At 36.1% G+C, this 24415-nt stretch overlaps 1 protein-coding gene across 6 annotated transcripts in view; it reads left to right on the top strand.

Annotated features, from left to right (window-relative positions):
- The window catches only part of USP47 (ubiquitin specific peptidase 47), a 102370-nt gene that overhangs the window by 14368 nt on the left and 63587 nt on the right, over positions 1-24415 (top strand). The window contains exons 2-3 of one of the 6 annotated variants that reach the window (XM_069554373.1): positions 15830-15889; positions 20805-21008. The exons of 1 other annotated variant lie outside the window; for it this stretch is intronic. In XM_069554373.1, coding sequence (XP_069410474.1) covers positions 15830-15889; positions 20805-21008 — 264 coding nt within the window. Of the gene's footprint in view, positions 1-15829; positions 15943-20804; positions 21009-24415 lie in introns of all 6 variants that reach the window. 4 more of the 6 variants (XM_069554375.1, XM_069554378.1, XM_069554374.1 and 1 more) reach the window with 4 other exon arrangements.

Genomic DNA, 24415 nt, shown 5'->3' with positions numbered 1-24415 from the left:
TTGTTCACATATTAGCAGAAATACAGTGGCTTTCCAGTAGAGAAAAATTAATGGCTAAGTGACATAGTTAAGAAAAAAGATCTGGACTTATATCTTTCTGTACACCAGGGGTCCCTACAAACCCCAGGCCAGGGACAGGTACCTGTCTGCAGCCTGTTAGGAACTGGGCCTCATAGCAGGCGGGGAGTGCCAGGTGAAACACAAAGTCTCCCCCACGCACCCCTCCCTCCGTCTGTGGAGAAATTGTCTACCATGAAGCCGATTCCTGGTGCCCAAAAGGTTGGTGACCACTGTATACAGTGAGTCTAGCACCTTTGGTGTAACTTTGGGAAAACCACGGCCTTCATTTATTGCCTAAGTGAAATTTTCTAGTGTAAACAAAGCATTGTAGTTTGACTGTAAATATCTTTCCTGTTTCAAATGATATTACCTGTTTTTATTTCATCATAAATATACTTTAATTTTTCTTAATGTAGATTTCTGTAGCTCCTAATACTGTTGAATTCATTCAGTTAAGCACTGAATTAGTAGCTGCCATGGATCAGAGAATCAAACATGAATAAGAAATCTGACCTAGTTCTAGATGCTAGTCTAATTTAGTCTAGTTTGGGAAACAAAAATTTACAAAGAGACAAATGCATAATGTGGAAATAAAGTGCGACCCTAAGGGAGGAAGGCCAGCTTCACTTAGGGGGTTCTGTGAGAACGCTTAAATTGGGTTGCAAAAGATGACTGCCAAGTAAAGAGAAGATAAGAGCTTTTAGTTAGGAAAAATAACATTTCAAACACTAACATCTATAATGCATTTTAAAAGTGACAGAAAGTTTGGGGTAAATGCATGGCGTGCCTGGGGTGAATGAGAGAAGATAGTTCTGCACATTGTGTCTTAAAATTCTAAAGGCTTTTTATGCATATAAGAATTTAGGTTTTTATTGTGTAGACATGAGTGGGCAGGAATTTTTTTTTTTTTTTTGGCAGAAAAAGTTAACAGATTTGTTTATGATTGTTATAAGCAAATTCATTGAAACTGGTTCGTTGAAGCATTGTTTACTTGCATGAATGTTTTGTGTCCCTGCATTAATATTAAACATTTACACACAAATGAAAATGGGGCAAAGTGGAATTTGCTGTAATACCTATTCTCTCAACCGGTTGTTTTTTTCCCCTCCTCATTTGCAGTCGTATAACTTAGGTACTTTTTTTTGGTTGGTTGTTTTTTTAAGAATAAAATGTTTGCCTTTGTAATGCATCTTAAGTGCATTCTCCACATATGAGTCATGCTGGCAGCGTATCCTTTGGCATAGTAGTTACATATTTGATACGGATAACACCCAGGTAGGCATCTTCAAATAGGCTAACTAGATAGGTCTCATTTGCCTCCAGAAATGTGAAGGTATCTGCACTTGGTAGTGTAGATTTGGTTTGAAGTCCTGAACATTTTCTCACACTTGATGCTGGAAGGGAAGTTCGCAAGTGAGAAGTTATGTGTGCTTCCGATTTTCAGCGACAGCCACTGTATGATGCTTATGAAAATGTGGTTTCTTCACCTTTTCACTATAAGGCGTGTTCTTGTGAGCTACATTTGTAGCTGGTTGCTTTCTTGAGTGCTTTACAGGCATTTGTCTTGGTATGTATGTATGTGAAAGTCGCTCAGTCGTGTTCAGCTTCTTGTGACCCCAAAGACTGTAGCCTGACAGGCAACTCCGTCCATGGGATTTTCCAGGCAAGAATACTGGAGTGGGTTGCCATTTCCTTCTTCAGGGGATCTTCCCTGTCCAGGGATCGAACTCAGGTCTCCTGCATTGCAGGCACACTCTTTACTGTCTGAGCCACCAGGGAAGCTCTAGGAGCCATAGTATAGAGAACTCCCTATTTACCTAGCTTTTTTTCAGCAGCTTTACCAGGCTAGAAGTGGTACTGATACTAGACTGTTGAATGGTAGCAGCCACCACAGCAGCAGCTAAGAACACTAACAAGGAATGTTTTTAATTAGGGAATTAATTAAATCTTCCCAAGGGTTTCCCCAATGCTCCAAATAAAATTTTACCAAAAGGAGCTCTTGATTACAACCCCAGTTCCAGGTTGCAGTAAAAAGTAGAATTTTTGTATGACTTATCTGATAAAAGATACGTATGGCTTTTGTAAATATACAAAAACTCTCTATGAATTCATGTACATTTCTTCTGTTTTATAGCTAAAAATGTCTACCCTTTTAGGTGTTTAGGTTGCCTTTAAGTTGACACGAAGTTGTGTAATTTATTACTTTGTTTATAGCACTTTGTGATAATGAATGGAAATAGGTGAAAAATTAGATACGTAACAGTGAAATATCTTATTAAAGACATCTAAGAAATATCTTTGCTTTAATTTTGACATTCTAAATTCACATCTTGAAATATTTGTTTACTATTACATTATTTACCATTAACATAACCCAAATGTGATTTAAAGAATTCTAAGAAAAATAGACTTTGATACAGAAAATTATTCTACAACTCAGAATAGGATTTAACACTTAAAGGGAGGTCGTAGTTAGGTATTACAGATCCTTCATTTTTAGGGAAGGAAGCATGAAGGCTATAAAAGCTCCGTAACTTAATGTCTCAGGTAGTGGAAGAGCTAGAATGAGACTTTTAAAAAAAAGTCAGGTTTATTGATGTATAATTTATATACAGTAAAATTTGCCCCTTTAAAAGAATGTACAGTTTTATGAATTTTGACAAGCTTACACAGTTGTATAATCACCTTCACAATCAAGATATAAAACATCTTCATCACCTTAAAAAAAGTTTTCTCATGCCTCTTGTAATTAACACCATCTGCCACCTCCAGGCCTTGCAGCCGCTGATGTGTTTCCTGCCTTCATGTTTTACCTTTCCTTATGTAACTGGAATTCAAGTAGTATGTAGCATTTTGGGCCTGACTTCTTCCTAGCGTAAACCTGTGAGGTTTATCTATGTGAATTGCTTGTGTTAACAGGCTTCCTTTTTATTGTCCAGTGCCAGTTATTTATCCATTTATTAACTGATGGACATTTGGGTTATTTCCAGTTTGGGGTGATTCTGAATAAGCTGCTACAAATATTTGTGTACAGCTTTTCTTTTGATAGACAAATGTCTTCTTACGGTAAGGGCATGTTTAACTCCGTAAGGAACTCCCAACTTCTTTCCTGAAGTGGCTGTACCGTTTTGCATTACACTCAGCAGTGTGTGCACGTTCTAATTGCTCTGCCTCCGGGTGGTACTTGGCAATGTCAGTATTTTTCCGTTTAATTTTTTAACCATTCTAGTTAGTGTGTAGTGATCTCTGTGGTTTGAATTTGCATTCCTATAATGACTAATGATGTAGAGTATCTTTTCTTGTGCTTGAGGTTTTTTACTAATTCTGATTTTTTTAAATCATATTTTAATTGAATATTACATATTTAAAGTTTTACTAGTACTGCTAGGAGAGAGAGGAGTAAAAAGAGTACTTATTCTAAAGAGAGTTGGTAATTTACATAGAGAAAACTGGCCATTGTATTCAAAGTATGACTCTAGTTTTGATAGACTCCTTAAAGAGGTTCATATGTTAGCTGACTGCTAGAGAGGACAACAGTTTGGGAATCAGAAAATTCACTGGTTTGACTTTGCCTTATTAATTGCTTATCCTTTCTGGGTCTTTTCTTCTTTTTTCTTTATCTCTGAAATGAGGGATTTGTGTCTAAATTATGGACTTTGCTGCTGGCACAAACAGAAGTCTACTTGCAATGCAGGAGACCCAGGTTCAATCCCTGGGTTGGGAAGATCCACTGGAGAAGGGAATGAGGGATTTGTCTCTAAATTATAAATCAACATAAACTTTCCGGTAGTAGGGTTTTTTTTTTTTTTTGCTGCTTTTTCAGTAGTAGGTTTTTAAACTTTGTAAGAAGGCTGTGCAGTCAGAAAACAAAAGATGTTTGGAGATTTTCCCTGTCTGATGAAATTTCTATTACTCAAAAAAGATCTTCTGAAATTGTAAATAATATAAATCATAAGTATTTTTGTTGTTGAGAATTACATAGTAAATCTGGTATAAGGAGGGTAACTGATAGTTCTAGGATAATATATTTTGTATGATTTTATGATATATTTTATTATTTTAATTTGTAGAGCATTTTCAGCATATTCTGTCTTTTGATTTTTGGTAAAACTCTTTGTGGACCCTGCGAGTCAGAATAAGTGACTTGCATAGGATTACACAGCTAAAAGGAAAGTAGCCACCTTGACCTAAAGGTTCTAGACTAGTGTTTTTGCATCTGCATCACATTACTCTGCACTGTAGACTAGTCCAATAGGAAATAAAGTCTTTAAATAGTATTAAATAACCTTAACTTTTTTTTTTAGTTGACAATTTCATGTTCAGAGTATTATAAAATTTATTATCCATGCTTCTAAATAAGCATGATTATAGATAATATAAACAAGCTACTCTGATTTAGTAATAATGCAGTGGAACATTTCAAAACTTGTAAAGAAGTCAGTTGTATCACAAGCTGAGTCACTGCTTATCAAAACAGCCTACTCACAGAAGAAAACTTAGCTGTAATCAAAAATAAAGATAACAGGAATAGTAAAGGACAAACTGTACATCCTCTAGAGTAGTTTGTTTAGTTTCTAAGTTTAGATACCTCAACATTAGTGGGTTACAGTAGTATAACAACAATTAAACAAGTATGGCAAAAGTGGGAATAGTTTAGGGTAAAAGTGAGAGGAAAAATACTACTATTATAATTTTAATTATAATTTCAACATTATAATTATAATTTAATTATAATTTCAACATTATGAAGTCATCATAAAATTTGTATTTCTTAAGAGATCTGTGTTCGTATGGGACCTTAGGCATGTCACTTAAGGTTTCTGAATTTCTTGTACATCTGTAAAGAGCTTGATCTGATGTCCAAATCTTTAAATATGTATTATAGTTCCATGTTGTGTGTGACGAATCATTTGATTGATTGCTTCTTAACTGTCAAATTAAACATATTATCAAACTTCCTTTTAAATAGTTAAAAGCCCTTGCAGTAAAGAAATGTTTTTAAATCAGTTCAGAAACTTTTCAGAGTTTACAAAATCAATTCAACTTTTAAAAATTTACTCAGAAGTTTTAAGAGCACACTGTGCTTCCAAAAGCATCAGCTATAATGTATTATGAAGTTATTTTCCTGAATGAATATATTTTGTTTAGAGAATTTCCTATAGGACTTAGAATAGGAAATGTGGTATGTTTAAATGATAACTATTAAAAATTTCAGAATACCTATATATACATGAGAAGTTGCTGAAGAACTCAGCACGGTTGTTAGGCATTTGAAGCAAATTGGAAAGGTGAAAAACTTGATAAGTGAGCTGACCTCATGAGCTGACGGAAAATTAAAAGAAAAAAAATCGCTGTTTAAGTTGTCGCCTTATTCTGTGCAACAGCAATGAACGATTTCTTGATTGGATTGTGAAGTGCAACAAAAAGTGGATTTTATACGACAGCTGGTGGTGACCAGCTCAGTGGTTGGACTGAGAAGCTCCAGAGCACTTCCCAAAGCCAAACTCGCACCAAAAAAAGGGTCATGGTCACTGTTTGGTGCTCTGCGGCCCGTCTGACCTATGACAGTTTCTGAATCCTGGTGAAACCATTACATCGAGAAGCATGGTCAGCAAATCTCTGAGATGCACCAAAAACTGCCAACGCCTGCAGCTGACATTTGTCAACAGAATGGGCCCAATAACTGACTGCATGTCACACAACCAATGCTTCAGAAGTTGAAATTGGGCTGCGAGGTTTTGCCTCATCCGCCATATTCACCTGACCTCTCACCAATCAACTACCGTTTTTTCTAAGTATCTTGACAACTTTTTGCAGGGAAAATGCTTCCATGACCAGCAAGAGGCAGAAAATGCTCTCCAAGAGTTCATCAAATCCCAAAGCGCAGGTTTTTAATGCTATAGGAATAAACAAACTTTTTCTTGATAGCAAAATTTGTTGATTGTAATGGTTCCTATTTCGATTAATAAAGATATGTTTGAACCCAGTTATAATAATTTAAAATTCATGGTCCAAAACCACAGTTACTTTTTCACCAACCTAAATATCATTGTTAGTCACCAAGTCATGTCCACCTCTTTTGTGATCCTTTGGAGTGTAGCCTGCCAGGCTCCTCTGTCCATGGGATTTCCCAAGCAAGAGTACTGGAATTGGTGGTCATTTCATTCTCTAGAAGTTCTCCCATCCAGGGATCAAACCATGTCTCCTGCATTGCAGGAGGATTTACCACTGAGCCACCAGGGAAGCCCTACATGTATGTATATATACACTCAAATTATTTGAAAATCCTTAATCAATAAGCAAAACTAATTTTTTTGTTGTTTAAAAGAAAAAAAGAGGAATTAATTTCATGTTCATATATTTACATATATCCATAATATATTTCATGCATATTATGTGTCTGTAATACAGAACTATTGGAAACCCAATTTGCAGACAGTTTTTGCTGCTTCCACAAATTTTAGTCATAAGTTCTCTTTTAATTTTTATATTTTAAAAAATTGTGGTAAAATATACATAACATAAAATTTCCCATCAAACGTTTTTAAGTGTACAATTCAGGGGTATTAAGTACATTAACGTCATTGTGCTACTTACCATCATCCATCCACAGAAATCTTTTCATCTTGCAAAACTGTGGTCGTTTAACAATAAGTTCTATTCCCCACCCGCTTCCCCTTCTCAGTCTCTGCCAACCACCATTCTGCTTTCTCTCTCAATGAATTTGACCCCTCTAGGTACTTCATGTAAGTGGAAACATACTATATTGTCCTTTTATGACAGAGTTATTTCTCTTAGCATAATTTCCTCATGGTTTGTCCATTTTGTGGGATATGTCATATGTTTTTTAAAGCTTAATATTATTCCTCTGTTTGTATTATATTTGTTTCCACTCATCCACCGATGGGACTCTTGGGTTGCTTCTGCCTTTTGGCCGTAGTGAATAATGCTGCTATGAACATGGGTGTGCAAATATCTGAGTCCTTGCTTTCCGTTCTTTTGGTTATATACGCAGAAGTGAAATGACCAGACCAGTAGGCAGTTTTAGCACTCATAGAAGGTCACGTTTTTTAAAAACTTTTTGTGAACCGAAATAATGTAGGTTAAATTTGATTTTGCAGCATAGATAGTGGAATGACAGGAGACTTGACATCCGTGATGTGTAGCTTTTTATGGAAACAAGCCAACCATCACATTGAGTTGGTTCTGAATCATTAATGTAGTTTAGAGTTTTGCATGTGTGTTGGCGGCACTAGTGGTAAAGAACCCACCTGCCAGTGCAGGAGACATAAGAGACTCAGGTTTGATCCCTGGGTCAGGAAGATCCCTTGGAGGAGGGCATGGCAACCTACTCCAGTATCTTGCCTGGAGAATCCCATGGACAGAGGAGCCTGCCAGGCTCCTTAGGGTTGCAGAGAGTCAGACATGACTGAAGCGACTGAGCATGCAAGCATGTCATCAAGGTAATACTCTAATCACTTATATAAAATGGCACATATGTTATCATAGAATATGCTATTTATATTTTATTTTAAATATAAAATGACTTCTTAACATTCTAATCATTTCTGTTTAGAGAACTTCCTTTAGCAGTGCTTCTAGGGTAGGTCTCTCCACAACAAATCCCTTAGTTTTCCTTCATCTGAAAATGTTTTGGTTTTCCTGTCATTCCTGAAGGATATTTTTGCTGGAAACAGAATTCTGAACTGGCAGTCCTTTTCTTTCAGCACTTGGAAAATATTGTGTCTCTGTCATTTCTGATGAGAAACATGCTACATTTGATTGTTTTGCCCTCATAGATGGTGTTTCTCTCTCACTAGTTTCAAAATCTTCCTCTTTGTCTTTAGTTTTCAAGGAGCTTGATTAAGATGTATCTTTCTTTAATTTTCTTTGGGTTTATCCTCTTTGGGATTCACTCAGCTTCTTGATTATGTAGTTTTATTATGTCTTTTGCATTTTGCATTTTTTCTTTTTGGCCATACTGTGGGATCTTAGTTCCCCCAACTGGGGACTGAATCCAGGACCAGACAATGAAAGAGCCAGAATCCTAGCTATTGGACCACAGGGAACTCCCTGTCTTTTGCAAATTTGGGATGATTTCGGCCATTACTTCTTTGAATGCTTTTTTAGGCTCACTCTCTTTCTTCGTTGCTTACAGGACTTGGGTTATACAAATATTAGATCTTTTGTTTGCAGTCCTGCAGTGACAGATCTCTTTTTTTAGAAATTCTGTTTGGTGCTTTTATAAGTCTGCTAATTATCCATTCGTCTGTTAATGGAAATCTACATTGCTTCCGTGTCCTGGCTGTTGTGAATAGTGCTGCAGTGAACCTCGGGGTACATATGTCTTTTTCAATTATGGTTTTCTCCAAGTATATGCCCAGTAGTGGAATAAAGAAGTTGTGGTATATGTATAAAAATGGAGTATTACTCCATTTATAAAGAGCTGTAAAGAGGAACAAATTTGAGTCCGTTCTCATGAGGTGGATAAATCTGGAGCCTGTTATACAGAGTGAAGTAAGTCAAAGAGAAAAGCAAATATCATATATTAACATATCTGTGGAGTCTAGAAAAATGATGAACGTATTTGCAGGTCAGGAATAGATATGCAGACATAGAGAACAGACTTGGGACACAGCAGGGAAAGGAGAGGGCGGGCCAGATTGAGAGAGTAACATACACATCACCACATGTGAAATAGAGAGCAAATGGGAAGTTAGCCGTGTAACCCAGGGAGCTCAACCCAGTACTCTCTGACATCTAGAGGGGTGGGATGGGGTGGGGCATGGGAGGGAGGTTCCAGAGGGAGGGGACATATGTATACTTATAACTGATTTACTTTGTTGTATGGCAGAAATGAACACAACATTGTAAAACAATTATCCTCCAGTTAAAAATAAATTTTAAGAAAAGTCTGCAATTGCCAACGTCTACTCATGAATTCTAAGGTCTTTGTTCTTTCTTGAAACATGTTATACATGTTTCTTTTTATGATTTTTATAATGTTTTATAATGTTGAAACTATCAAGTTTCAAACTTTGTTTTTATAATTCATAAAATTTAAATTTAAATAATTTCATTTTATTTTTTGGCTATGCTGGGTTTTCATTGCCACACGAGCTTTTCTCTAGTTGTGGTGAGCAAGGGTTGCTCTCTAGTTGCGGTGTGTAAGCTCCTCATTGCAGTAGTGTCTCTTGGGTTCTAGGGTGCACGGGCTTCAGTAGTTGTGACTCCTGGACTCTAGAGCACAGGTTCAGTACTTGTGGCACTCGGGCTTAGTTGCTCTGTGGCATGTCGGATCCTCCCAGACCAGGGATAGAACCCCTGTCTCCTCCATTGGCAGGTGGATTCTTTACCACTGAGCCACCAGGGAAGCCCCTGTTGCTGATAGTTTCAATATTGAAAAAATTTTCATATGTCATTGCTGTGTTTTATTCCTTGCTGACCCTCATGATTCCTTTTTCATTATATATTTAGTGGTTTAAAATTTTTTTGGAGCTGTTCATTTGTGTTGTGATTATGAGAATACTTTAAAAAAATTTCTTTAATTTATTTGGCTGTGCTGGGTGTTAAGTGTGGAGTACAGGATCTTCGGTCTTTGTCGCATCGAGTGGGGTTGTGGCATGTGGGATCTAGTTCTCTGACTACAAAGCGAACCTAGTCCCCCTGCATTGTGAGCACAGAGTCTTAGCCACTGGGTCGATAGGAAAGTCCCAAGAATAATTTTTATGGAAATTGTTTGAGCTCTGGAATACAGATAGCTTCTTCCAGGAGAAAATTGTGACTGTTTCTGCCATTTATCTCAGAGTACTACTATTCTAGAACCATTTTCAAAGTAATTTTTTTTTTACTGCCCAGATAGTGTGAATTGGGATTGTAACCAGCCTGAGGGCCACGTTCTCAGGAGTAACACCCCTGTTCCACTCCAAGGCCATCCTCTTTTAGTATCTAGGAAAAGAGAGGTAGAAGAGTAGTAGAATAGGCAGGTGTATTATTTTTAAATTAAGCTTTCCATTTAGAGTTACTTGTCGATTCACCTGTAGTTCTGAGAAATAGAAAGGAGACATTGTGTGCTGTTTACCCAGTTCCCTCTAACGGTAATATCAAGTGAACTGTAGTGCAGTATAACAGTCAGGATATTCGCATTGATACAGTCAAGACACAGCACATTTTCATCTCCCCAGGGTCTCTCACGATGCCCTTTTACAGCTGCACTCACTCCTCTCCCAGTCCAGCCCCTTTAATTCCTGGCAATCACTGATCTGTTTTCCGTTTCTATATTTGATCATTTCAAAAATGTTGTATAGGCTTACAGTTGCTTGTCCTTTGTATTTCTGTGGTGTCAGTTGTAACTTCTCCTTTTTCATTTCTAACTTTATTGATTTGACCCCTCTCTTTTTTTTTCTTAATGATTCTGGCTAAAGGTTTATCAATGGCAACCCACTCCAGTACTCTTGCCTGGAAAATCCCAGGGATGGAGGAGCCTGGTAGGCTGCTGTCTATGGGGTCGCACAGAGTCGGACATGACTGAGGTGACTTAGCAAAGGTTTATCAGTTTCATTTATCTTTTCAGAGAACCAAGTTTTAATTTCATTACTCTTTCTGTTGTTTTCTTTGTCTCTAATTCTTTTATTTTTGCTCTCGTCTTTATGATTTCTTTCCTTCCACTAGTGTTTGACTTTTTTGTTCTTTAGTTGCTTTGGATAAGGGTAGGTTGTTGATTTGAGATTTTCCTTGTTTCCTGATGTAGGATTGTATTGCTGTGAATCTCCCTCTTAAAACTGCATTTGCTGTGTTTCAGAGTGTTTGGATCATTGTTTTTTCATTTTCATTTGTCTCCAAGTATTTTTTATTTCCTCTTTGATTTCTTCAGTGACCCATTAGTTGTTTAGTAACATGTTGTTTAGCCTTCATGTGTCTGTTTTTTTCTGTAGTTTTTTTCTTTTAGTTGATTTCTGATCATTAGTGCTGTGGTCTAAGATGCTTCATATGATGTCAGTTCTCTTAAATTTACCAAGATTTGCTTTGTGGCCCAGCAGATGATCTATCCTGGAGAATGTTCCTTGTGCACTTAAGAAGAATGTGTATTCTGCTGCTTTTGGATGGAATGTTCTGTAATTATCCATTAGTCCATCTGATCTAATGCATCATTTAAAGCCTGTTTTTCCATATTGATTTTCTGTTTGTATGATCTGTCCACTGATATAAAAAGCCCCCCACTATTATCGTGTTACTGTCAATTTTTCCTTTTATGGCTTGCCTTATATATTGAGGTGCTCCTGTGCTGGTTGCATAGATATTTATGATTTATATCTTCTTAGGTTGATCCATTGATCATTATGTAGTGTCCTTTTTATCTCACAATAGTCTTTATTTTAAAGTCTATTTTGTCTGATTTGAGTATTGCTACTCCAGCTTCCTGGAGCTTGTTCTTGTCCCTCTGGTGGGTATGGCATGTTAGGGGGTGTGTTTAGAGGTGGCTGTGCCTTCAGGACAGACTTTAGGCAACCTGTCTGCTGATGAGTGGTACCGTGTTCCCACCCTGTTGGTTGTTTGGCTTGAGGGGTCTCAGCACTGTAGACTGCAGGCTGTGAGACGGGGTCAGGTCTCGGTGCCAAAATGGTGACCTACACGAGAGTTCACGCTGATGTATATTCCCTGGGGCCTCTGCCACCAGTGTCTTTGCTCCCGCAGTGAGCCATAGTCAACCTGCGCCTCCCCAAGAGAGCCTTTAACATCTGCAGGCGCATCTGGCGCAGGCTCCCAGGGAGTCACTGCTTTGCCCTGTGAAATCTTTGCATGTGAACTCTTGTGTGCACCGTCCAAGAGAGGAGCCTCTGTTTCCCCCAGACCCGTGCAGCTCCTGCGCTCAGACCCTGCTGGTCTTCAAAGCCAGATGCACTGGGGGATGCGCCCAATGCCAGAGCCCCAGGCTGAGGAGCTTGATGGGAGGCTCAGAACTCACTTCTGTAGGAGAACCTCTGAAATATAATTATCCTTCGGTTTGTAGGTCATCAAATGGTCGGTATGGGATTTAATTATATTGTGAGAGCACCCCTCTTACCATCTCACTGTGGCTTCTTGTTTGTCTTTGGATGTAGAGTGTCATTTTTTTCGTAGGTTCCAGTCGTTTTAGTCGATGGTCATTCAGCAGTTAGTTGTGATTTGGGGTTTCCATGAGAAGACGTGAGTGCAGTTCCTTCTGCTCTGCCATCTTGCCTCCTCCTGAGTTGAATCTTTAATAGATCTTTCGTTTGTTTCCTTTTACATACTTCCCTGTGCCTTCTTAAAATACAGAGTATAGTTTAAAACTTTTTATATTCTTGCTACTAATTATATCATCTGTATTATATCTGGGTTAATTTTTATTGATTTTTCTACTCATGAGGGATGGGTCATCATTTCCTACTTTGATGCATGCCTCTTAATTTTAAATTGGATTCCAAATACTGTGATTTTTATGTTGATGAGCGCTGGGTATATTGTTTCCATAGATATTCTTGAGCTTTGCTCTCTGACAATGTGAATTTACTTGTAAACATTTTGAGCCTTTTGCGGCTTGCTTTTTAGTATTTTAAGATTGACCCAGAATAGCCTTTATTGTATTTTTATTTTTTTATTTACTTTTGGCTGTGCTGGCACTTTGTTGCTGCTCCGGCTTTCCTCTAGTTGTGGCAGGCAGGGGCTACTCTTCATTGCAGTTTGTGGGCTTCTCATTCTTGCTGCGAAGCACGGACTCTAGGACATGTGGGCTCAGTAGTTGCGGTTCCCAGGCTCTAGAACACAAGCTCAGTAGTTGTGGCACACAGCCTTAGTTGCTCTGCAGCATGTGGGATCTTCCTGGACTAGGGATTGAATCTGCGTCTCCTACATTGGCAGGCGGATTCTTTACCACTGAGCCACGAAGGAAGCCCCCCAGAATAACCTTTAGATTAGGCCTGATTTGGTTCCACTGCTGAGACAGCACTCTTTTGTCTGCTCTTGACTGATGCCTATGTATTATGGTTTTCTTTTTACTCTGGCTGGTGGGAACTGAAGTGAGCTCAGGGATTCTTTCCTTGATTCTTTGCCTTGCCTAGGTAGATTCTTCACATGTATATGCTGATGAGTACTCCACTGAATACTCAGGGAGCATGAGCATTACATATCTCTGGAGCATGCCATTTGCATATCTTTCACCTCTTCAGTATTCTGCTTTGTAAATTCTCGCTGAATTGGCCCGCTTGAATTTCTAACCTCTTCTTTTCAGCTCAGGGAGATTGTTGAACTCTAGCTGGGTTCTTCTGCCAAGGTAGCTTACCTTGTTCGTTTCTATTTTCACAGGGATCACTGTCCTGTGTTATCTGTTACTTAATATTTTTAAACTATTGTTTCATATATTTCATCTCTTCTTTTTAGTTGTTTAAGGTGGAGAAGGTTAATTCAATCTGCTGTTTCATTTTGGCTCATAGTGGAAGTTTTTTGGAGTTAACAATAAATAATAACATAAATATATCAAGTGGCTAAAGTGCTGTGGAGAAACCTGAAGCGAGAAAGGGAGGTGAAGAGGATTGGGATTTTAAATTGAATGGTGAGAAGAGAGTTTGAGAAATTGGCTCTTTTGATTATCTTTTGCATACCCACACACTTAATGACTTTTGCTCATGGATGTGCAGCTTGGGCAGACCTGGACAGGGACAGCTTGTTCTGCTCTGCTTGGCGTCAGTTGGGGCATCTGAAAGTCTGGGGGCTGGAATCATCTGAATGCTTCCTCACATGTATGGTGCTTGATGCTAGTTGCCAGATGGCATCTCAGTTGGATTGTGGTTAGAACATTTACACATGACCTTCTCATATGGCTGCTTGGCTCCTACACAGCATAGTGGCCAAATTCCAAGGATGAGCATCTGAGGGAAAGCCAGGAAGAAGCTTTATTGCCTTTTCTAACCCAGTCTTGAAAGTAATGTTATGTATCATAGAAAGTCACACTGGCTAGCCCATATTAAAAGGAACTGGAATTAGACTCTTAATCTTGCTGGGAGGCATGTCAAAGAATTTGTGCACCACCACACATCACTTCCTGGCCTTTTGGCTAAGATCAAGTGTAAAGCCACCACAGTGAAAATTTGTGAAAAGAAGGTAAGGATATCTAAAGGAAGAGCATCACATGTACAGTGTACAGAAATGGAGAGATTCTGAGGCTAGTGGTTACCTGATGCCTTAGATTTGTTTATTGCTGAATTCCCTTGTACAATGTCCACTCCTTGAAGGCAAGGGCTTTTATTCACCGCTATTTTCTCAGCACCTAAAACATTGTTTGACAGATAGTTGTAGTTTAATTCTTATTTGTGGAAGGAATACTCAGCCTTTTGGTGCCAGGTATCAAAAAAATCATAAAAATGAATATGTAATCTTTGATATACTAATTCTTTCTTTAGGCCGTAATCTTAGGGAAAACTGTACAAATAAGCAAAGCAATAGCAGAAATTTGAAAGTATCTGAATGTCCATTAACAGAATAGTTAAATAAACTTTGATTGGACTGTATAATGGAACACTGCAGTTTTCAAACTCAGTGTTTTGGCCCAGAAAGATGAGTGAGTATTGAGGGGAAAGGAACAGAATTTAAATGATGGTGTTCAGAATGATTCTTTTGGTTAATAGTTTTTAATATGCATAGAATGCAGAGGATCTAGTAGGATGTATATCAAATTGTTAATAAGTGCTATAGGAGTTATTTTAGACTTGCTTGTCAAAAAATATGTACTACCATCATAGTAGAAACATATTTCTATTGTAAAAGAAAACTGTAAAAATTTTTAATTGATGTAGAATAGTATCTAAGCTACTGTGAATGCCCAACTCTTTGTGATCCCATGGACTGCAGCCTACCACGCTCCTCTATCCATGGGATTTTCCAGGCAAGGATACTGGAGTGGTTTGCCATTTCTTTCTCCAGGGAGATCTTCCCAACCCAGGGATCGAACCCAGGTCTCCTGCACTGCAGGCAGGTTCTTTACCAACTGAGCTACCAGGGAAGCCTGTGAATGATAAAAAGCACCTTTTAAAACAATATGTTGGTTTCCTTTTATTAATTAAAGAAGGTGGAGAAAAACAAAATTTATACAGAAAAAGTATGGAATGTTAAACCAAGATTTTTCAAGAGATTATGTCTTGATTATAGGTTATCCTATAGATAACTGGTATAGACTTCTACTTAAAAGTTCTGAATGTAATATACAGTGTGATAACTGTAGTTAACAATACTGTATTGTATAGTGGGAAATTGTTAAGATAATAGGACTTAAAAGTTTTCATCACAGGGATAAGAACATTGTAACTATTGTCAGATGATAGGTATTAACTAAACTTACTGTAGTAATTAATCATTTTGGAATATATACTTTCATCAAGTCATTATGTTGTACACCTTAAAACTATTACAGTTATACATTAATTATATCAATAAAACTAGGAAAATATGTGACTTAGAATATTTGATTTGTACAGTTATGAAGCTACCACTCTTTGTTAAAATGTGGTTGTTTTCCATGTTAATATTATATTTATCACCATAACATAGGCTTTCAGTAACTTTCAAGAGTAATTGAGGCTTAAGATTAAAATTACAAATATAATTTATGCATAAAATCTTAGATGGTGTAATAATACTTTAATTCACACATATTTTGTTGCAAAAATGCCTTTAGGTTAATTGTTCTCATTTCACTGTCTTATCTTTTTATTTTAAAGAAATGATTTGTAATTTATTTTGTTCTTATATACCATAGGATGTGTTTTGGAGATGCAGACAAAATATCTTTGATGAAATGAAGAAGAAATTTTTACAGGTAGACTGCTGATGTAATTGCTTTAGTGTGATCAGCAGAGCAAGTAACAGCATGTTAGTATTTTTGTTTAATAACAAGGCATGTCTTAAGTTTTATGGTTGCCTATTTTATTTCTACCTGATTTTAATAACAAGTCACCTTAAATGAATATATGTCTGATAGCACCTTGTCTTTAACAAATGAATCAGGTGGGAAAATGATGTAAAAAACTATAGAACCCTTTGTTTTGACTTTTGGGTAATAGTAGTTGTCTGTTTTATACAGATATATTTATTTTCTGAAATATTAATAGTGCTGAGATTAAGTCATTTAATAATTTACAGAGTTAAGACCCAGAAATCTTAACTTGAAAACTTAAATAGAAATTAAAAACAACCTGTATGCACTAGAAACTTAAAACATTCCTCTGATGTAGCATCCCATTCTAACCTTTACTTAATACCTCGTTTCACTCAGACTCCTTTATCTCTAGGCTCAAAGTTCTTTATTTAATTTCTTCTATTCTCTCCAGGTGATCTGTGGCAAGAGACCGCTTAGAAAATACATTAGAGTTTGGTGGGGAGTTAGAATAAAATGGAGGGAGGATCTTAAAAATAAATTAATCTTTTTCTCGTTTAAGACTCCCAGCAGTACCCCCAGGAATTGTTACTTGTTAAGGTAGAAACGGACAATCTGAATGAGGCTGATAAATTTAATAAATTTCAGTCAGCAAAAATATTTACACCGTCAGTTGTTTTTTTCCAGTTTGTGGCAGTGTATTAACCATGAACTGTGGATACCCAGAAGGGTAATTTTCTAAGGCCTCATTTCTTAGTTCATAGCAGTTTCTTTATCAAGAAGTAGATAAAATGGACTGTGTGTGTGTGTGTGTGTGTGTGTGTGTATTTTTAAGTTTATAACCATAGTATAACATTGAAAAGAAGAAAGTCCTGAGAGAAGATGAGTTAACAGATTTAGAGGTGTAGAGGTCCTTTCTTAATATTTTAAAATTCTTCATAAATTAATTTTTTTCTTAGAAAAATCTTAAACTTGATAGCTTTGAATTTTGTTTGATATTAACTTTTCTGTGTGTGAACACCATTTTAAGTATATGCATTAATTATGCACCTCGTTTTGTGTTTTTTAGTAAGAAATACGTAGGAATTTTTTTTAATGAAACAACTACTATGATATTAACTTCATAGAACACAGATTTGAACTTAGAACTGTTCAGAATGCCAGGAATAAGAGAGATGACGACTTGAGAGGCACACATCCCTTTAGCAGACTCAGAGACGTCTTAGGCAGAAGGACTGTCTGTGTCGACCACCTCTAGATGTTCTGACAGTGATCCTTAATCTTTGGACCAATATTTGCAGTGTTTTTATCCCAGTATATTTTACCTTTTGTAAATAAGACTATCATTTTTGTTTGTTTTTTCAAGGACTCTTTTTTTCAGGCTTTGCTAGGAAATCTGTTTCTACAGAGATCATAAAGACAGATCACTCTCTTAGCTTACAGTGTTAATATAACTCCTGTTGACTGTCCCCTTTTTCTCACAAATGTAATATTACTGTGAGTTGCCCACAAAGTAAGTAGTCTTAATTTATACTCTGTATCTTTTTGTAATTGACTAGATTTTCTTTATAGAGAATTTTATGCCTCTAATAGCTCACCAGACATAGATGAAATATTTTCTCAAGTGGGACATGCCTTAGGCTTTTCTGAAACTTCAAATTTTTTTTTCTTAACTGTTGTCTCTCATTCATTATAGAACTTTCACTAACTTGAAAATTGTGCTCCCTTCCCTAAATTAAGATGTGTGTTCAGATGCTTTACCTTAATGTTGGGTGTTGTATTTAAATGGACACCCTCCCACTACCAGCCACCATCACTAATGCTATCACATATTTTTCCCAGCCAGCGCTTGCATGTGCTTGAATGTATTTCTGTTACCTATTACTATGAAACAGTCTACCCCAGAACTTTATGGCTTAAAACAGCTAGTTTATTTGTTCACAGTTCTTTGAGATGGGATTTGGGCAAAGGCTTAACCAGTCAGTTTTCCACTCTGCATAGCATATTGGGAGGCAAGAGGAGGAAAGAGATTTTGCGTCAGTGTAATTAGTGTTGGCATTCATGGTAACAGAAATTCACATGTAATCCATGGATGATAGCCATATAGTAGATAAAGTTCGGACTGAAAAATGGACCAGGAGGTTGAGTCTAAAGTAATAGAATTTACTTGTGGCTATCTTAGAACTTTAAAGAAGACCAAAGCTTGTTCACGTTATCCTAGAATTGAATTTAAGAGCAATATGTGATTGACCCAGAAATTCTTCTAGGAAGCTTAAGGAAACAGAAAAATGCACAAAATTTTACATAGGTATTCATCATAAAATTATTTCCAGAGTGTAAAAAAAAGTCTAGCTTAAGAGTCAGTAAAATAAAATTGATGGAACAAATTATTATTAATCCATGTAATAAAATACTATTCAGTTGTTAAAATGATCAGTTAGAAAAAACTTGACAAGGAAAGATTATATGTATATAAGTGAAGACAGACATTTCAAAACAGCATATATATTCTATCTGAACATTTGTGTTTTAAAAGCATGCATGTATATATCTGTTTGTGTATGTGTAGGAAAAATATTTGGAAGAATATAGACCAAAATGTTCACAGTTCCCTGTGTTATGAATTATAGTCAATTTCCACTTTTTCCTTCATACTTTTCCTATTTTTTTTTTAAAGGAACAAAAATTCTTAACATGCAGTGCACAGAAAAGAAAGTTGTTATTAAACAGAATAAAAGACATAGGTAAAATTAGCATTGTTGTTTACTACAGTACAGTTAGCCTTCAGATGAGATTCCACTGGGGCTAATTTTACCAACATCTGGATGTGGGAGAGGAGGCTGGAGTGCCTGTGCCTTGTACTCAGTTAGGGAAGAACCAGGACTTGCTGATGGCCATGTGATGATGTCATATCACCATTCTTAGGTAGACTGCTATGCCAGTGCTTCTGATTCCTGAATTGTTAGGTAGAGTTCTCTTTCTTGGACCCTTAACTCGAACTTATCTGAAGCTTTAAAATCTTGCCACAGTAGTGCTTTTCACTTGGAAGACTTGAGTCTACCTCTGAAGTATACTATTGAAACTGTAAAAGCAGACCTTTTGTAGTTGAAATTGTTTTTGAGTTTCTCCTTCCTTTATTGTAAACCAGAGTTTTAAAAGGGTCCATTTTATATTTCTCAGTTTGACATTAAAATGTGTAAAACCATCTATTATAAGTGTTAATGTAACATCCTAAGTTTTCAGCTGAAGACTTTTTTTTTTATTATCCTGTTTATTTGATTAAAAGAGTATTTTTCTTTGGTTTTAAAGGGGTATTGTTGGTAGTTAAACATCTTGTTTTGTGTGAAATACAGTGCTAGTCAATCTTAAACAATATACTTCTTTTATGGCCACTTACTTCTGTTCTAAACTATCTGGGTTAACCTTAGTTTAAGTAATCTTTTACAAATTCCAAATTGTATTGATATATGTCAGAAACTAATTACCATTATATTACTTTACCAAACAAAAACTGTGGCTGTTCTGTCTACAGTACTTGTCTGTGGTAATAAGTATTCTTATTTTAAAATGGATAATATAGAAGCAGCAAAAGACTGAGGTTGATATTATTGTGTGTTTTGTTTGTTTGTTTGTTTTTTTAAGAAGGAAAGAAATACATTCTTGTATACAGTACCGGTTCGTACAGTTCACATTTTTACAAAAGTCTTTTGTGGGAATGGTGAGAGGAAATAACTGCCTCACTAGACTTTGAGGGAAAGGAAGAGATTACATAATCAGATTTGTATATTAAAATGCTGTTCTGGATTGAAGGAAGATAAGAGTGAGAGAAACTATTGCCATATCTTAATGTAAGATTCTGATTACTGCAGGCAGGAATAAAGAGGAAAGGAATAGTTCAAGAAATAATCAGATGGTAGAAATGATAGAATTTGGTAATTATACAAGGTGAAGAAGAAGGAAGAAATGAAGAATATGCTTACCTGTCTGGTTTCAGCAGTCTGTAGATGATGGTACCATTCATTGAGTTGGGCATTACAGGAGGAAGGAGAGACCTTATTTCACTACAGTGTCTGATGTAGCCAATTATCCCTGTGGTAGATAGGAAAAAAGTCTCCTTTAACAGCTTGAGGGAATGCATAGCTTCCTTGAGAAAATCTTTTTCAAAATTTTTCTTCTCAGATTTACTAGATGAAAAAGTATGAAAAAAATTTGTGATTCTAATTCCTTGTACATTGATAATAGAAAAGTATTTTTTTCCTGGCTTACCTTTACCCCTCTGCTGGCTAGTCTCTTTGGGTAAGCTTGTTAGCTCCTAACACACTGATAAATGGAGTAAATGGAGTTTTTGGACATTCAGTCTTTGGGCATGACAAGGACAACATAAAGGTCAGGATGCCTGATTGCTTATATCCTTTAATTATGGATTTTGCAGTCTGAGATAATCCTCATTGCATTTCTATACAGTTCCCTTTCTGTTTCATCAGGAAACCCAGAAATGCTGGATATAACCGTGTTAGCATAGTAGTGACACATTTTTAAGGATCAGATTTTGTTGTTTTCAACTGAAAATTGCTCAGGTAAACTGTCTTTATGGGCTTTGTTGGTCATTGATTTGCAGCCTTAAAAGGTGAAAGCAAATATCCATAAGAACAACGGCTTATTCTTATATATGCCCCAGTTTTCCCAAAACAAACATACATGGTGCTTTATATGTTTGACATATCCAGTAGAGTTTCAGACATAAAACAATAATATTCACACAAAGAAAATAGTATTTTGTGTTGTTTTGCATTTAATAGTAGAAAACAATAATAAAATTTTTCTTTAAAGATAAATAATATATTTTTTAAAATTTCAGATAGAAAATGCTGCTGAAGAACCAAGAGTCTTATGTATAATACAAGATACTACTAATTCAAAGACGGTGAATGAACGGATCACTTTAAACTTACCAGCTTCTACTCCACTCAGAAAGCTCTTTGAAGATGTGGCCAACAAAGTAGGCTACATAAATGGAACCTTTGATTTGGTGTGGGGGAATGGAATCAATACTGCTGATATGGTAAAACTCTAAACTGAAAGCATCTTTTCTTAAGCTGCTAATAATATTATAGTTGCTGTTATTATTAATGACTATATTAAATCCTGGAACCCTTCTTGATATCATAAGCAAAACTGTAGAGTGTATGTGCAACTCATCCCTTTACCTTCATTTGGAATTCAGCACTTGATTATCTTAAAGTCTGCACAGTGTTATTTCATTAGTTTTTTTATTCATGTGAGTTGATTATCATAAGATTGTGTCATCTATGGAAAAATTTCCAACATTTACTGAATGGGATAATACTCATTTTAAATATTTAAGTGAGAAAAGCAGATTATAAAATCTTATGTATTTTATAATTAATGTTTTGAAAAGGAGAAAAAAATGTAATATATAGAAAGAAAAAGGAATATAGAAGGACTTGGATCTGCACTGTAACAGAGATTATGTGCCACACAGAGTGATGAAACACCTGATGAGGAAAGTTGGTGGGACCATGACTTCTGCTTCAAAGATCTCACAGTAGAGTTGTAGAGACAAGTGCATAAAAAATAACTACGTTAACATGTTTCAAGTATTAGTAGGTGTTATTTATGAGTGTGCTCTAAGTGGAAAGAGGAGGCACCGATCAGTTTTGCATGGGACAATAATAGCAAGAAGACTGTTGAGCTGGATCTCGTCTGTATTTTAGGATAGTACGCCTTATAGTCTTTTTTTGGCCCCTGACTCTCAGTCCAAATTCACCCTGTGAACTATTGTCAAAATTATCTTCAGTCATCTTAAATCGTAGTACTCCTGTCATCTTCCAGTTTAGAAATCTTTATTGACTGCTCACTGCCCACTGATTAAAAATCATATTCCCTAGGTTAGCATTCAAGACAATTGGTCCTTTAAGTCTAATATTAACTCACAGATAGGACTAATTTATTTTAACATTAAATTTTATACTTCTTCATCTCCATGTTTTTGCTTATGTTAACCTCTTCCTGTCCTATACCATTGTTGCTCTTCAATTTCCCAGGAAAATACCTTTAATAGCAAATGAAGTTGAATGTGCATCTTCATCATATTTGGAGGGTATGGTCTTAATTGGCTCTATAGAAGAATAAGAGGTGTTGGATATTGCTTGATTTTCCTTTAAAATTGATGATATTTTACCGTCTATTTCATAATGTATTCTTTTAAAATATAGAACTAGTGTTTTTAAATGGGAAAAGAATCTGAAAAAATAATAGCTCTATATGTATAACTAAATCACTTTGTTGTATGCCTGAAACTAACACATTGTAAATCAGTTCTACTCCAATATAAAATAAAATTGTTTTTCAGTGTGTATTTACAAAAAAACCCTAGTGTTTTAAATTAACCAACCTTTTCCCTGTGAAATTGGTTAGTAAAATTGGTAGTCCCCAACAGGTTCTACAATGAAAAATGATATTTAGTCTGAAACTTTGAATATTCTGTTTTACATTACTATGTAACTTCTAGTGTTGCCTGTTTTTCAACTTAAAGGAGTCCTATTCTACCATATACGTTTGCCTAAGTCCTGTTTATCTCTTACTTTTAAGAAATTTGATGTTTCCTCATGCCACTTTAAAAATAATCTTTGTCTTTGTCCTCTTATTGTGCTTTTTCTTCTGCTATGCCACTTATATAGTCTTTTTATTATGATTGTTATTCATTTATGTCTTTTCACTTGGTAGAACATATTTTGATGGCTGGGACCTCAGTATTAGTTTGTATCCTCCAAAGATACTGTCCCTAGGCACTCAAAAAGCGTTTGTTAAATTAACATCTGCAGTAGTTTCAGATAGCACTGTGCCAGGATTCACAGTTTTTCTTTCTTCTACTGTAACTGTTTTTAAGTACTTCATTTTTGTGCTTTAATTTGCCTACAAGTATACTCTTACCTTACTGTACAATGCCGCATGTATGCTTCTCTAAAAACCTAATTCATTTATCTACTCACCCTTTTATATATACAGACTCATATTTATTAAGGTAAACCCTCCCTCCCCATGTGTTCTAGCTATATCATCTCATCTTTTATGCCTGAGAGATGCTGAGCGTTCTGGTTCCTGTCAGAATATAAAGGAACCAAAGATACCTTTTTTTCTTTCTTTTCTTTTCTTTCTTTCTTGTGGCTTCTCTTAGCTTCTGGTTCTCTTTATCCTATTTTTCTCATGGATTTCTACATGTGAGCCAAAGTTAAGTGAATTTTGATAAATTTATTTTATTACTTAACACTTACTTTGTGCTTACTATGTGCCTAGTTTTGTTCTGATACTAGACTTTATACAAATATAACCTTATTTAATTCTTTTAACCACCCTATGAGGTAAGTGCTATCATAGCTTTGTATTAAGGGTGAGGAAACTGAGTCATGGGGAAGTGAAGTAACTTGTGCTAAGTCACACAAATAGCAAAGTGGCAGAATCTCTTAGAGTTAATTTTTTTGTCCTTAATACCTATACTTTTATATAATGTTAATTTTCTAAGAAATAAAGGTATCTCCATAAAACAAGGTCTTCTAAAGAGAGAATCCTCATGTCTTTGAAACATTAAAAACATCTCTTAATGAACAAAAGTTTTTTTTTAAGTTGGTGGATAATTGCTTTACAATTTTGTGTTGGATTCTGCCATGCAACAACGCGAGTCACTCATAATTACATTAATACATATATGCTTTCCCTCCTGAGCTGCCCTCTCCTCCCCCATCCCACCCCTCTGGGTCATCCCAGAGTAGCAGGCTGGCTTCTTGTGTTATTTAGCAACTTTCCACTCCCTGTCTATTCATGTTTAACACATGATGGGTATACATATCACTGCTGCTTTCTCAGTTTGTCCACCCGCACCTTCCCCCACTGTGTCGACAAGTCCGTTCTCTACCAGCTTGACAAAGTAGTTTTTTAAACAAAAGAGTATCCTTCATTTTTCTCAGCGGTAGGCTGGAGTGTTGGGTTAGTGACTGATCACTTCTATCTCCCTGGGATCTTCTGAATCCTGCCAGTAGACTTGAAGTAGGTATCATTTATTAGGACAAGCTTTTCCTTCATTTCTAAAAGTGCCCTTTTTTAAATATTACATGATTATATAAGTTGGGTTGCTTGTGCATAGTGTTTCCTTATATGGGAATTCTTATTATGTTCCTATATCAAAACATGTTTTTAGTTATATAAAATATTCTTTACTTAGTTTAGTTTTCATGAAAACCCATTGAATACTGTATTGCTTACATTTTAGAGAACATTGAAACATAAATGCTTATAATTCTTTTTTGTGTGTAGCACTTCAGTTTTTTTAGATGTTGGAAAATGTGAAAAGATGGGATACCTGTCAGTATGTATGCCGTCACTGGGCTTAGCCATTCCAGTTCATGAATAGATGAATGAATTCAAACCTAGATTGACAGAATTTATCAGAAT

Source organism: Ovis canadensis, chromosome 15 (assembly GCF_042477335.2).
Source record: "Ovis canadensis isolate MfBH-ARS-UI-01 breed Bighorn chromosome 15, ARS-UI_OviCan_v2, whole genome shotgun sequence".
NCBI lineage: Eukaryota > Metazoa > Chordata > Mammalia > Artiodactyla > Bovidae > Ovis > Ovis canadensis.
The sequence above is the reverse complement of the archived record's forward strand: the minus strand, read 5'-3'. Positions and strand labels throughout refer to the sequence as shown.